Source organism: Oncorhynchus tshawytscha, linkage group LG01, assembly GCF_018296145.1.
Source record: "Oncorhynchus tshawytscha isolate Ot180627B linkage group LG01, Otsh_v2.0, whole genome shotgun sequence".
NCBI classification, from domain to species: Eukaryota; Metazoa; Chordata; class Actinopteri; order Salmoniformes; family Salmonidae; genus Oncorhynchus; species Oncorhynchus tshawytscha.
In genome coordinates this window covers 7,050,616-7,067,149 of record NC_056429.1, presented here as the reverse complement: position 1 = coordinate 7,067,149, position 16,534 = coordinate 7,050,616, and the positions used below count along the sequence as shown (strand labels likewise).

The window sequence follows — 16,534 nt, the reverse complement described above, 5'->3', positions numbered from 1 at the left end:
TTATGATGTTGACATTGTACTAAATAATATACGGTGTTAGTGTAGTCTCTATGACAATAATGTTCAGCAGAGTAGGTTTCTCTCACTGTCACATTACATAAATACTCGAAAGTATACCAAGCATGAGGAACACCTTCCTAATATTGACTTTTCATTTGTGTCTCGTTTAATTCAACGCGAATGTGCCAATTGAATCTCAGTTTAAGGAAAGGTTAGTACCAGCAACACAAATGAGGGGAAAATTCAGTGGTGGTATTCGATAGGTTTTTTATTTAAAAATAATGAATTTCAGCACCCTGCAGAAGAACGGCACTTGAACAGGACAAATTTAGGTACAGGTAACCGGTTTCAGATGTGATTTTATTTAATTTTTTACAATAATCGACTGATGGTGGGTAAATCAGTGTTATTGCTATCAAATCCCGCGACCGGTTACCAAAAACTCAACTCTGCCTCGATATAAGAGAACGGAGTTAAGCGTTCCTCGACTTTGTGAACTGTAATCTTTGCCTCTCTCACTTTACAGATTGGTGGTAGACCTACATTTGCAAGTTACTGTCAAGATAGCGACATAATAGAATATCAGCCCCTGTTTTTGTAGACAGAACGTGAAAACAACAACAGTTGAAACATCATGGCAGAGAAGGGAAACAAACGCAAACAGAGAAGCCTCTCAATAACGAAGAGGAAAGGATACGTCGGTAGTAAAGATGGTAAGAAAAGTGCCAATGCATGTCCTGGTACAGCCTCCATCTCATCATTCTTCAACAACGCCCCGCCACCTAGACTGCCATGTCCTCTGTGTGGTCAGCTAGTGCCACGGTTCAGGATAAACCAACACATTGACTCACAGTGTCAGAACTTTCAGAGGGAAGATGGTGCGTCCATTGATACTGCTTCAGCCTGTAACATTGTTACTACAACAAAGCTGGCATCGTCTCACTCTCCTTCCAGGAGAGCCAGTAAGGACCATGATCCAGACACAGGGCCTTCCTGTCCAAAGGAGGAAAAGCCTCAGCGAGAGGCCAACACCAGCCCATACTTTAAAAAGTCTGGTGCTTCTTCTTCTTCTCAGCAGGTAAACACCAGAGAGATGAGCAGTAAGACTGTAGTCAGGCCCATTGACATATGTAGCAGGCTGTCCTCTAAGCTCTCCAGGAGGGGCTTGAAGCAAAGGCTGAAGTCTCCTGAGGACATACAGTCGCAGGTTGATGACATCATCACCATCCAGGAGTCCCCAGAGAGAGACAAAAGGTCTGAGGAGCTGAGCAGCTCTCAGAAGGAGAACCACCTCCCTCAGGGATTTGGTGACCAGACAACATGCTTAATGGACACAGAGACAACAAATGTCACAGTGGAAAGTCACAGTACTATTTCACTGGGCAGACCTCAGGTAGAAAGCAGAGAAGAAACTTTAGAATGTTTAGAATCCAAATCTGAATCTAAATTAGAATCATTGTCTCCGGTAGTTTCTATGGCCCCGCGACCTCTGTCCTATGCTCCATCCAGACTGAACAAGAGGAAGAAAGGAGGGAAAGCGGAGGTCTCTGTTAAAACACAGAGGATGTCTACTCGCAGCAAGAAAGACAGATGTGAGAAGAGAGATGGTGAAGAACCAGATGATGACCTCACTAGAAACAAACTCCTTACGTCAACAACAACAACAGCTGATGATGATAAGCAACACGGAACAGAAGAATCTTCAACTGGTAACTGTGACACTCTTTTGAAGAGCAGCACAGAGGTGCCCGAGGAGGAGCATCAGAGAAGAAAAGTAAAACTAGAGGAAGAAGGAGAACAAGAACAAGAAGAATCCACAGTGACCGGTAGCAGTGATCAGCTGACAGAGCCTGACACAGACAGAGGAACTGATAAGCAAGATTCCGACTCACCACGGTTACCATACTACCTGGGTAACTTCCTGACCGTGTTAGAGGCAGTGCTGGAGAATGAAGACGATAGGATGCTGTTCAATCAAGAAGACCTTTCAGCCATACACGGCTTTGAGCGTCTGTCAGGTGTGTAGAATAGAACAAACATGACTGTCTATGACAAATGTTATGTTTTATATAGCTGTTATAAGGGCTTTATGAATGCATACATAAAGGCTACAGGAAAGTGTTCTGCAAATGTGTTTTTGAACATACATGATTTATAACACAAGATAATATAAAATCACATTGTACAATAGAATTTCATGTAGTAGTACACGTTTAGCATTTTTTGACTACTATTTTTATCATCAACCAGTCTTGCTAATTTGCCTCTCCTTCCTCTCAGTGACAGGACAGAAGCTGTATGTGAGACTGTTCCAGAGGAAACGAAGTGGCTCCAGGTCAACAAGCTAAACTATAATGAGATTAGCACTGACCTGGGACCTGTAGCTCAGGAGCTGGTGGAAGGAGGTTTCCTACAGACAGGTGAATGATTGGACTGGAATTGTTTTATGCTACATGCTAACTGTTGAATGGACTTGAATGGTGTTATGCTAACACTAGGCTGATCTAGGACTTGGAGCTCAGGACCTGGTGAAAGGAAGCTTCCTACCAACAGTTGAATGAATGGACTTCAATGGGATTATGCTAAATGCTAATTGTTGAAAGGTCTTGAATGGTATTATGCTAAATGCTAATTGTTGAAAGGTCTTAAATGGTATTATGCTAAATGATAATTGTTGAAAGGTCTTGAATGGTATTATGCTAAATGATAATTGTTGAAAGGTCTTGAATGGTATTATGCTAAATGATAATTGTTAAAAGGTCTTGAATGGTATTATGCTAAATGCTAATGTAATGAATGGCTAAGTGCATTTCTACTGCCTTCCTGGGATCTAGAGGTGCTGAAGCCCTGGATGCAGACATGTCTTTACTGAGTCAGTATGACTGTGCTTCTTGAGTGTGTTGTGTTAATGGTGCGGAGGGTTGAATTTCCACTCTGTCACGCTAACAGTGGGAAGTCACTCAAATGTTCATCCCTAACCAACCCCTACCATCCAATGCCCAACATCCTCAACTGTTTTCCAGATAGTGACCTCCAGGAGCTTGGGGAGGTGCTGGACCTGCTGCCTGCCCCGGAGCTCCGTAGCCTGGCTAAGACGTTCCACTTGGGGGGTCCTGGGTCTGGTACCCAGAAACATCAGCTGGTGGAGGGACTCCTGAAGCTGAGCAGACAGAGGTCTCTGTTTGCCCTGGCCCCTGGACAGAACAACATTGGGACTGTCATACTAAAGAGGTGAGAGGGGAGGGGCTCTAGTGACATATTCTAGAGTCATTCACAGCAATTATGTCCCACCCTTTTTCTGCTGGCCTTTTATTTTATTTTAATTGAAAGGGATAGACATTAGTGCATGGGACACAGATGGAATGGGTGACTGATGGAATGGGACACAGATGGAATGGGTGACTGATGGAATGGGGGACTGATGGAATGGGGGACTGATGGAATGGGACACAGATGGAATGGGTGACTGATGGAATGGGACACAGATGGAATGGGTGACTGATGGAATGGGGGACTGATGGAATGGGGGACTGATGGAATGGGACACAGATGGAATGGGTGACTGATGGAATGGGGGAATGATGGAATGGGGGACTGATGGAATGGGAGACTGATGAATGGGAGACTGATGGAATGGGGGAGTGATGGAATGGGTGACTGATGGAATGGGAGACTGATGGAATGGGGGAGTGATGGAATGGGTGACTGATGGAATGGGGGAGTGATGGAATGGGAGACTGACGGAATGGGAGACTGACGGAATGGGAGACTGGTGGAATGGGGGACTGATGGAATGGGACACTGATGGAATGGGGGACTGATGGAATGGGACACTGATGGAATGGGGGACTGATGGAATGGGACACTGATGGAATGGGGGACTGATGGAATGGGGGACTGATGGAATGGGAGACTGATGGAATGGGAGACTGACGGAATGGGAGACTGGTGGAATGGGGGAGTGATGGAATGGGACACTGATGGAATGGGACACTGATGGAATGGGACACTGATGGAATGGGTGACTGATGGAATGGGAGACAGATGGAATGGGGGACTGATGGAATGGGACACTGATGGAATGGGAGACTGATGGAATGGGAGACTGATGGAATGGGTGACTGATGGAATGGGAGACTGATGGAATGGAGGAGTGATGGAATGGGGGACTGATGGAATGGGGACTGATGGAATGGGAGACTGGTGGAATGGGGGACTGATGGAATGGGAGACTGATGGAATGGGAGACTGACGGAATGGGAGACTGACGGAATGGGAGACTGGTGGAATGGGGGAGTGACGGAATGGGGGACTGATGGAATGGGAGACTGATGGAATGGGAGACTGACGGAATGGGAGACTGACGGAATGGGAGACTGATGGAATGGGAGATTGACGGAATGGGAGACTGACGGAATGGGAGACTGACGGAATGGGAGACTGACGGAATGGGAGACTGACGGAATGGGGGACTGGTGGAATGGGAGACTGGTGGAATGGGAGACTGGTGGAATGGGAGACTGGTGGAATGGGAGACTGGTGGAATGGGGGACTGATGGAATGGAGGACTGATGGAATGGGGGACTGATGGAATGGGAGACTGGTGGAATGGGGGACTGATGGAATGGGAGACTGGTGGAATGGGGGACTGATGGAATGGAGGACTGATGGAATGGGGGGACTGATGGAATGGGAGACTGGTGGAATGGGGGACTGATGGAATGGGAGACTGGTGGAATGGGGGACTGATGGAATGGAGGACTGATGGAATGGAGGACTGATGGAATGGAGGACTGATGGAATGGGAGACTGGTGGAATGGGGGACTGATGGAATGGAGGACTGATGGAATGGGAGACTGACGGAATGGGAGACTGGTGGAATGGGGGACTGATGGAATGGGGGACTGGTGGAATGGGGGACTGATGGAATGGAGGACTGATGGAATGGAGGACTGATGGAATGGGAGACTGATGGAATGGGATACTGACGGAATGGGAGACTGACGGAATGGGATACTGACGGAATGGGAGACTGACGGAATGGGAGACTGACGGAATGGGAGACTGACGGAATGGGAGACTGACGGAATGGGAGACTGACGGAATGGGAGACTGACGGAATGGGATAAAGTGTACAGACGGGAGTTACATTGGGACAGGCATTTGTTCCTATGCAGGCAGGGGATTGCATATGTGACAAGGTCAGCTGCCTTAAACACACAACCGTCCTCAGGCACACTCCTACACTAATAATCTCTCCTCTCCAGGGCGAAGCAGCTAGCTGGTTCCTGTGTACGTCTGCATCGCGGCCCCAGGGCTGTGTTCTCTCGCGTCCTCCTCCTCTCTTCTCCCTGACAGATGGTCTGGAGGAGGAGGAGACGGCCGGAGGGGGTCAGGGTCAGCTCTACACCATCCTACTGGTCAACTCTGGCCGACTGGCCTTCCCTGACTACACCGTACAGCGCAGAGCCAAACTGTTCCTGGATAGAGAAGATCTTATCAGGTTAGAGCATAGACGTACAGTGAATTTGGGTCAGATCTCATTGGTCAGTGCTGTGATTGATCAACCTCAAATGTTTGTTTATTTAGGTGTGCGTTTCATAAGCTATCTAATTGTTATTATAAAATGGGGATGTTTGGGTCCTAGATGCTGATTGGTTGATAGCAGGGACTTATTCACGACAATTTCTGGGTAACGCCTGTTAACAGTTCAATGCACATCCACAGCCCCATGCAGGCAATTCATGAACTTCATGTCCCCTGGAAAAAAGTATCTAGACAAGATTTTTTGGGCTGCAACTGTAAGGGTTTGTATAAACCTTGCTGCCTGCCTCTCTGATCTGTGCAACAATGGTGCCATTTTTTGTTGTTGCCATCTCCACCATTCCCCCGCCTCCCGTCGTGCCTAAGAACAGCCCTTAGTCCTGTGTTATTCTTACAATAATCCATGGGCTTTTCATGCCTTATTGCTTAAAGATCAGAAAGGAGAGAGGGAGATGCATGTAGAAGGGGCACACACAGACATGAAGGGCCTAGACACCAGGCGGATATGCAGTCCGTAATCAGCAGCGCTACCATTAGACCAGACTCTGGCACACATTCTGCCAATATTAACAAGATGACTCCGAATGACAATCACCCTGTTTCCAGCTCCTAGCCAGCTTTGTAGTATTATTGTTGTTGTGCTTCTTACATTATTTGCTCAGAACGTTTCTAGTATTATTACCTACAGCCCAAAATAACTTTTTGGACATTAGATTGGCGGTCACACACCAGAAATGTGATTTCCCTGACCTGGATCCTTTGTTTTGGATTCTCTGAGGCAAAACGTCGACACCCGAGAAGTGGGGTCCTTGGTCAGGCTCAAGTGGCGAGCAAACCATCCTCTGCTTCCGAGTATATTACTCGCTAACATTCAGTCCCTGAACAACAAAGTAGATGAGCTCAGGGCGAGGATCTTCTTTCAGAGAGACACAAGGGACGGTAACATACTCTGTTTTACGGAACCATGGCTCTCTCTGGATAAATTGTCCCCATCCATACGGCCAGCGGGATTCTCAGTTCAACGCCCGGACAGCAAGAAATCACTTTCTGCGAAAAACAGAGGTGGAGGAATATGATTATGATTAACAACTCATGGTGTGATTGTGGTAACGTAAGTCATTTTGTTCTCCTGATCTGGAATACCTCACCATCAAATGCTGACTGCATTACCTCCCGAGATAATTTTCTTTGGTTATTGTTACTGCCGTGTAAATATCCCCCCCCAAGCTGACACTGTGATGGCTCTCAAGGAACTGAGGAGCTGAGGCTGCAAACTAGAAACCATATATCCTGAGGCCGGGGACTATTGTACCTGGGGACTTTAATAAAGGAAATCTGAGGAAAACGCTCCCGAAATTCTATCAACATATCTCCTGTGCTACATGCGGAGAGAACACGCTTGACTGTTGTTACTCTCCCTTCAGGGACGACTGCAAGGTCCTCCCCTGCCATCCCTTTGGCAAATCAGACAACGCCTCCATCCTGCTCCTCCCTGCCAATAGGCAGAAACTTAAGCAGGAAGCACCCGTGGTAAGGACTGTTCAACATTGGTCTGACTGTTTTGATCACGTGGACTGGGAAAGGTTGCGGGCCGTCAAACTTATTCAAACCAAACCGTGGATAGATAGCGACACAGTTTAAAAAAAAATCTGCTTGAAAATCTATGGCAAGACCTGAAAATGGTTGTTAATAACCAATTTTACAGAGCTTGAGGCACATTTTGCACAATCCAGGTGTGCTATTAGAGACTTACCCAGAAAGACTCACAGGTGTAATCAAAGGTGCTTCTAACATTTTTGTTATTTACATTTAACCTTTAAGAACAAGTTCTTATTTACAATGGCGGTCTACACCAGCCAAATCCGGACGACGCTGGGCCAATTGTGAGCCGCCCTATGGGACTCCCAATCACAGCCAGTCGACACCTAGTGACATTTCAAGCACTGAGATGCAGTGCCTTAGACCGCAGCGCCACTCGGGAGCCCTAACATGTATTGACTCAGTGGGTGGACTACTGTTCTAATCAACATATTTGTGTTAGATTAAATTATTATAATAATTTTTAAAAATATTATAATTTTTCTTCCGCTTTGACATTACAGTATTTTTTTGTAGATCGTTGACGATGACAATTAAATCTATTTTAGTCCCACTTTGAAATACAACAAAATGTGTCAAGGGATGTGATTACTTTTTGATGGCACTGTATATACTGTATTCTGGTTATGGCTCGTCCATGCTCAACTTGCGGAACGCGGTCCTGTTTCGTACCCAGAGCAGGGTCAATATGGACCGTGGGTCCCGATGACAATAATAGATCTTTTTTTACTCGGTTCGATCCCTGGTGTCATATCAGAATTGCAGGAAATGAGCTTTTAAAACAGCAACAACAACAACAACAAAAAGTGTGTAGAATTGCAGGACATTAACTTTAAAACTGCAAAAATGTTCTCTCCGCCAACAAGAGGAGTGTGAACAATTGTCGTTGGACTCAGCGCCTCTCTGTCCTGTTGTGTCAGGTACGAGGCGGCGATGCGAGCGCTGCAAGAGGTGATCACAGCCATGCAGACAGGCCACTGGGAGGACGCTCTGGGACTTTACACTGCAGCCAAGACGACCTGGCAGGAGACGAGCAAGACGTACGACCTCAGGTGGGGACCACTAGCGACATATTCATCCCTCTTTGTCAATCTTTGATATGTGGCCATGCGGATTTCACATTGGTCTGCACAGCCAAATGCAACCCCCCACACACACACAATAATCGCTTGATAAGCAACATTATCATTGACATTGGTCGACAGCCATAAGCCAGCCAAACCTAAAGTGTGTGTGTGTGTGTGTGTGTGTGTGTGTGTGTGTGTGTGTGTGTGTGTGTGTGTGTGTGTGTGTGTGTGTGTGTGTGTGTGTAGCCACCAGGAAGAGCTGCCAGTGTTCCTGCGCTGTTTCACCACAGGTTGGGCCTACACACGCATCCTGTCCAGGGGAGTAGAAGTACTGCAGAGATTACGTTGCTACAAGGTGGGTGCAGACACACACACACACACACATACATAATATACCTCGATACACACTAGTCCCAGACAACAACAAAAAATATAGTTGTTCTTTCGACCAATCGACCAACGTGTATTTTTCCATATATAGACACATCCTATGTGTTTTAATCAAATCAACTGTATGCACTGAGCTTGTCTGATGCTTTAAGTGCACTGTTTGATGAAATAATTAAGACACAGATAACTAGAGGGAATCCGACCGCAATTGATTTGATTGTGCCGGGCCGAGCCGGGCTCAGACTTGCTGCGCCGTGTAAAAAAAGACAGCGAGGGACTGTGTGACCCGTTGTCTCTCTGTCCTCCCTGCTGCAGCGACCACCACAGAACATCAACAGTGTGTATCACACTGTCCCTACTGCAGCGACCACCACAGAACATCAACAGTGTGTATCACACTGTCTCTGCTGCAGCGACCACCACAGAACATCAACAGTGTGTATCACTCCTCCCTACTGCAGTGACCACCACAGAACATCAACAGTGTGTATCACTCCTCCCTACTGCAGCGACTACCACAGAACATCAACAGTGTGTATCACACTGTCTCTGCTCCAGCGACCACCACAGAACATCAACAGTGTGTATCACTCCTCCCTACTGCAGCGACCACCACAGAACATCAACAGTGTGTATCACTCCTCCCTACTGCAGTGACCACCACAGAACATCAACAGTGTGTATCACACTGTCTCTGCTGCAGCGACCACCACAGAACATCAACAGTGTGTATCACTCCTCCCTACTGCAGCGACCACCACAGAACATCAACAGTGTGTATCACTCCTCCCTACTGCAGCGACCACCACAGAACATCAACAGTGTGTATCACTCCTCCCTACTGCAGCGACCACCACAGAACATCAACAGTGTGTATCACACTGTCTCTGCTGCAGCGACCACCACAGAACATCAACAGTGTGTATCACACTGTCTCTGCTGCAGCGACCACCACAGAACATCAACAGTGTGTATCACACTGTCTCTGCTGCAGCGACCACCACAGAACATCAACAGTGTGTATCACACTGTCTCTGCTGCAGCGACCACCACAGAACATCAACAGTGTGTATCACTCCTCCCTACTGCAGAGACCACCACAGAACATCAACAGTGTGTATCACACTGTCTCTGCTGCAGCGACCACCACAGAACATCAACAGTGTGTATCACTCCTCCCTACTGCAGCGACCACCACAGAACATCAACAGTGTGTATCACTCCTCCCTACTGCAGCGACCACCACAGAACATCAACAGTGTGTATCACTCCTCCCTACTGCAGCGACCACCACAGAACATCAACAGTGTGTATCACACTGTCTCTGCTGCAGCGACCACCACAGAACATCAACAGTGTGTATCACACTGTCTCTGCTGCAGCGACCACCACAGAACATCAACAGTGTGTATCACACTGTCTCTGCTGCAGCGACCACCACAGAACATCAACAGTGTGTATCACACTGTCTCTGCTGCAGCGACCACCACAGAACATCAACAGTGTGTATCACTCCTCCCTACTGCAGAGACCACCACAGAACATCAACAGTGTGTATCACACTGTCTCTGCTGCAGCGACCACCACAGAACATCAACAGTGTGTATCACACTGTCTCTGCTGCAGCGACCACCACAGAACATCAACAGTGTGTATCACTCCTCCCTACTGCAGTGACCACCACAGAACATCAACAGTGTGTATCACTCCTCCCTACTGCAGCGACCACCACAGAACATCAACAGTGTGTATCACTCCTCCCTACTGCAGCGACCACCACAGAACATCAACAGTGTGTATCACTCCTCCCTACTGCAGTGACCACCACAGAACATCAACAGTGTGTATCACACTGTCTCTGCTGCAGCGACCACCACAGAACATCAACAGTGTGTATCACTCCTCCCTACTGCAGCGACCACCACAGAACATCAACAGTGTGTATCACTCCTCCCTACTGCAGCGACCACCACAGAACATCAACAGTGTGTATCACTCCTCCCTACTGCAGCGACCACCACAGAACATCAACAGTGTGTATCACACTGTCTCTGCTGCAGCGACCACCACAGAACATCAACAGTGTGTATCACACTGTCTCTGCTGCAGCGACCACCACAGAACATCAACAGTGTGTATCACACTGTCTCTGCTGCAGCGACCACCACAGAACATCAACAGTGTGTATCACACTGTCTCTGCTGCAGCGACCACCACAGAACATCAACAGTGTGTATCACTCCTCCCTACTGCAGAGACCACCACAGAACATCAACAGTGTGTATCACACTGTCTCTGCTGTAGCGACCACCACAGAACATCAACAGTGTGTATCACACTGTCTTTGCTGCAGCGACCACCACAGAACATCAACAGTGTGTATCACACTCCTCTCTGCTGCAGCGACCACCACAGAACATCAACAGTGTGTATCACTCCTCCCTACTGCAGCGACCACCACAGAACATCAACAGTGTGTATCACTCCTCCCTACTGCAGCGACCACCACAGAACATCAACAGTGTGTATCACACTGTCCATGTTGCCCGAACTGCAACATAATTACAGCCTTTTCTGATTGAAAAGTTTTGTTTAACGAAATCGCTAATTTATTTAGGAAAATATCCCCTCAACCCTTGCTCTCTTTATGTGACACGTGTGCATCGAATGCACGCGACCAATAGGGCCTGACCGTTAAAGCATGTCATAATCACATTAATAAATTGGTTATAACAAACTCTGAACACCGGAACACATGTGACAGCAAAACGGATGCAGAGGACGTGACTGGAAACGGGGAATGTTTACTGGTTGCTCAGGAGGTAAAGGGGAAGTCAGATGTGGGAATACATTTGACTAGTTGTGGAAAATACTGGAGATCAAGAAGGTAAGGAGAAAGACCTGTGTGCGTATTATGTGCCAAACAGGTACTGTTACAGTATACACACACACATTCATATACACACATATACCAAGATATATACACACACACATTCATATACACACACACACAGCAGAGTGTAGTGTAATGTATTGATTCAGATTGGTTGTGTTCCAGGAAGCGGTGAAGGAGCTGCGCTCACTATTGTCCCAGTCAGTCTACTGTCCAGACAGCAGGGGGCGATGGTGGGACAGACTGGCACTCAATCTCCAGCAGCACCTCAAACTACCTGAACAGGTCAGTCAACCTCAAACTACCTGAACAGGTCAGTCAACCTCAAACTACCTGAACAGGTCAGTCAACCTCCAGTCCAACCTCAAACTACCTGAACAGGTCAGTCAACCTCAAACTACCTGAACAGGTCAGTCAACCTCCAGTCCAACCTCAAATTACCTGAACAGGTCAGTCAACCTCAAACTACCTGAAGAGGTCACACAACCTCCAGCCCAACCTCAAACTACCTGAACAGGTCAGTCAGCCACCTAACCTCCAGCAGCACCTCAAACTACCTGAACAGGTCAGTCAACCTCCAGTCCAACCTCAAACTACCTGAAAAGGTCAGTCAACCTCAAACTACCTGAACAGGTCAGTCAACCTCCAGTCCAACCTCAAACTACCTGAACAGGTCAGTCAGCCACCCTCCAGCCCAACCTCAAACTACCTGAACAGGTCAGTCAACCTCCAGTCCAACCTCAAACTACCTGAACAGGTCAGTCAACCTCAAACTACCTGAACAGGTCAGTCAACCTCCAGTCCAACCTCAAACTACCTGAACAAGTCAGTCAACCTCAAACTACCTGAACAGGTCAGTCAACCTCCAGTCCAACCTCAAATTACCTGAACAGGTCAGTCAACCTCAAACTACCTGAACAGGTCAGTCAACCTCAAACTACCTGAACAGGTCAGTCAACCTCCAGTCCAACCTCAAACTACCTGAACAGGTCAGTCAACCTCAAACTACCTGAACAGGTCAGTAAACCTCCAGTCCAACCTCAAACTACCTGACCAGGTCAGTCAACCTCAAACTACCTGAACAGGTCAGTCAACCTCCAGTCCAACCTCAAACTACCTGAACAGGTCAGTCAACCACACCGCCTCTTAAGTACTTTGTCCCATGGTTCTTCCTGAACTTATGGACTATTGCACTTTGTTAATGTTTGTCTGGATTTCAATTTGCACTGTTGTTATACGTGGTATTTATTAAATGTGTGTCTTTTTGTCTGTGTCAGTAATTAGCATTAATTAAATTGAAATTCCCCATGTATCAATCCCAGGCTATCAGCTCCATCAGAGACGGTCTCTCTGACCCCTTGGTGAGGACAGGCCACCAGCTTTCACTCCACCAGAGAGCCAATAGGATGAAGGAATCCCCTAGCTACAAGAATTACCACCCTGTACTCAGTGACCTGCCTACCATCCACGTCAACGATGTCACTCATGTGAGTCACTTCTGTCGCTTTATTTTTTATCTTTATTTAACTTGTCAAGTCAGTTAAGAACAAATTCTTATTTACAATGACGGCCTAGGAACAGGCCTGTTCAGGGGCAGAACGACAGAGGGTCAGCTCAGGGGTTTGAACTTGCAACCTTCCGGTTACTAGTCCAACGCTCTAACCACTAGGCCACCCTGCCGCCCCAGTTGAAATATACATTATATGAAATATACATGGGTCAATTCTAAGCGATGATCGAGATGACAATCTTTGTTAGCAAGTTAATAAGTAAACGCTAATGCAAAAAAAACAACTAAAACATTAGTTAAGAGGTGGGTCAATTATATTCCCAAAATAAAAAGGAGGGTAAACTGGGTTTACTTGAGTTTATGCTTCATTACATCACTGATGATGTCTTTTGACTTTCTAAACATCAAGCAGTTTTAAGGGGCTCCCGAGTGGCGCAGCGGTCTAAGGCACTGCTGGAGGCATCACTACAGACACCCTGGTTTGATTCCAGGCTGTATCATAACCGGCCGTGATTGGGAGTCCTATAGGGCGGTGCGCAATTGGTCCCAATGGCATCCGGGTTAGGGTTTGGTCGGTGTAGGCCGTCGATTCTGAATAAGAATGTGTAATTAACTGACTTGCCTAGTTAAATAAAGGGTAAATAAAAAATAAATATAAAAACAGACTTGTTTTGTGTGTGCTAATTGTGTTTGTGTTTGTGTCTTCTAGGTCACTATCCGAGGGCAGCTCTTCCCCCACGAGGGGGGGACAGGGAAGAATGTGTTCCTCATGCCTGCTGAGGAGGGGGCAGAGGGAGGATACTCCACTGTCATGTGTTCTGTGGAAGAGCTGTCACTGGCACACTACCGTCGGCAAGGCTTTGACCAAGGTGTTCTGCTTTACTTCTTTTCTAGTTTCCTGTTGTTGTTTTTTTTTGTTTTTTTTTGTCGCTTCTTTTAAATCGTCAAGTTTTCATGTCTTAAGTGTATTTGACATATAAACCAGAGCTTTCACAGTAAAAAAAACAATTGAAAACAGCAAGTTCAGTAAAGTTCTCCTGTTGTCACATGAACCTGTACTTGGAAATGTAATCAAATCTAATTGTATTTGTCACAGACTATTTGCATTGCCACACCCCCCCCCCTTTTTTTTTACACTGCTTCTAGTCTTTGTTATTGTCTATGCATAGTCACTTTAATACCTCTACCTAGATGGACATATTACCTCGACTAACCGGTGTCCCCACACATTGACTCTGTGCTGGTATCCCCTGTATATAGCCTATATAGATATATATATATATTTTTTTTAAATAATAATAATGTTTTAACTGCATTGTTGGTTAAGGGCTCTTAAGTACGCATTTCACTGTAAGGCATTTCACTGTAAGGCATTTCACTGTTAGGTTTCACTGTAAGGCATTTCACTGAAGTTTGACTGAAACTTCTCTTGGTTATCTATAGGGATCCATGGAGAGGGCTCCACGTTTTCCACTCTGTTTGGTCTTCTGTTATGGGACGTCATTTTCATGGAGGGTATTCCAGACGTCTTCCGGAATCCCTACCAGGTAAACATGCTCAACCTGTCCTTTTTTTTGTGTGGTTCAGTTGGTTGAAGTGTGGCAGTAACGACGCCACGGTTGTCAGTTCAATTCCCACAAGGCTCACGTATACCTGTACCTACATGCCCTCACTGTCTTGTCAGACTCTCTGGATAAAAGTTTCTGATACGAGGCATATATTAATATTTCCTCATCCCTCTTGTTCCTCTCCTAGCCCTGCCCACTGGACCTCTTCACAGACTGTTTCTATGGGAACCGGAGAGAGGCGATAGAGACGCGTGTGCAGGTGCTCTGTGAGGCGTCCATTGAGACGCTGCACAACCTGATGGCTGAGGCCTGGACCGATCAGGAGGGGAAGATGTGTTCACTGGTCAACTGGGAGCGCTTCTCATCCCTGCAGCGGGCACAGGTAACCACAGTTAAGGCTCACATCAAACCGATTGGATGACGCATTGTCGGTACAGACAATCTTGTTTGTCATTGACTTACCAGTGTGGTTCAGTTGGTAAAAGTAGCCTCGGTGCTAGCAACACCAAGGTTGTGGGTTCACTGGCCTCTTTAGTAATGGAACACTAGTCACTCTAATAATGTTTACATATTTTTTGCTTCACTCATCTCATGTGTATATACTGTATTCTATTCTACTGTATTTTAGTCTATGCCCATCTGAAATTGCTCATCCTAATATTTATATATCCCTTAATTCCATTATTTTACTTAATAGATTGTGTGTATTGTTGTGAATTGTTAGATATTACTACACTGCTGGAGCTAGAAACACAAGCATTTCGCTACACCTGCAATAACATCTGTGACAAATAACTCCCTTTACTTTAAAGTTGAAAAGCGTCTGCTAAATTTAATAAATATTGACTTTCAGATTAGTCATTATAAAGCCTATGCTATGATTTCACCTCCATGTATAACAATGTGTTAGTAACATGGTTATTGTGTTATGGTAAATCTCATGTAATTGTAGCCTGGTTAAACTAACCTGCTCTCACATTGATCAAAGTGTTGTTTACCTGGCTACTGTAATGCTACTGAGCTGGTCTAACCCTTTGTGGTCTCCTCTCTTTGCAGAGTCTAGTGTCTTGTCTGGGTGGATCGTTTCTGGGAGGGATGATCACTAGGATGGCCAAGGACTACAGACACTGTCGAGCAGGACTGCCTGACCTAGTGGTGTGGAACACATCCAACAACACCTACAAGGTGAGCTCACAGGACTGTCTAGGCCTGCCTGAGGCTGTGGAATTAAACACATTTATTTGAGATGACTAGGAGGTCTATCTATTTGTCCCATGATGACATGTTGATGAGAGGTAAATGGGGCTTAGCGTCAAACTCTCAAGCATCAGATCTACTATTCTATTCTATGAATTCTATAATATTCTATTGTTCCAGCTGGTGGAGGTGAAGGGCCCTAGCGACAAACTGTCCCAGAAGCAACAGATCTGGTTGGATGAGCTACAGAGACTGGGGGCTGATGTAGAGGTTTGTCACGTCACTGCCACCGGGGCCAGAGGAGCTTGGCTGGAATAGGACTGATGAGCTTGGCAAACACCTGCCTTGACCTTTGACCGTCTCACTGAAGTACAGAATTGAATGAAATTGATTTTTTATAAAAAATAGCACTCTGTACAGTTTGTTGCAGGACAGACAAGGTTGGGGGGGGGGGAAACACAATGCGCTTTAATGACTGTATTTTATACTATAACTGTCTAATATGTAAATAAAATAATCTCTAATAAATTTAATAAATCTGGTTGAATGTGAAAATGTTAACTTTCTTAGTGTCTGGTGATGCCTGGGAAAAGGCTTTTTTTGTCCTATTTAGTCAGCAATGAGTAGAAGAATGACCTGAACATTACATGATGGACTTGCGTTATACTTTTTGAAACATTACCTGAAATATCTGTTTACAATAGTTGGAATTGCATTCAGTTGTACACCTGACTAGGTATCCCGTTTTCCCAATCTGTCACTCCA

The 16,534-nt window shown here is 46.1% G+C and overlaps 1 protein-coding gene across 1 annotated transcript; it reads left to right on the top strand.

Annotated features, from left to right (window-relative positions):
* Positions 1 to 598: 598 nt before the first annotated feature.
* Positions 599 to 16,325, top strand: LOC121846766 (fanconi-associated nuclease 1-like). Its single transcript, XM_042324023.1, is given in 15 exon segments — positions 599 to 2,018; positions 2,281 to 2,319; positions 2,322 to 2,420; positions 3,024 to 3,231; positions 5,269 to 5,341; positions 5,344 to 5,504; positions 8,065 to 8,196; positions 8,458 to 8,566; positions 11,660 to 11,779; positions 12,817 to 12,981; positions 13,714 to 13,873; positions 14,448 to 14,551; positions 14,760 to 14,954; positions 15,629 to 15,757; positions 15,950 to 16,325. Coding segments are annotated over 15 exon segments (3,216 nt in total). The 5' UTR covers positions 599 to 634; the 3' UTR covers positions 16,088 to 16,325.
* The last annotated feature ends 209 nt before the right edge of the window (positions 16,326 to 16,534 follow it).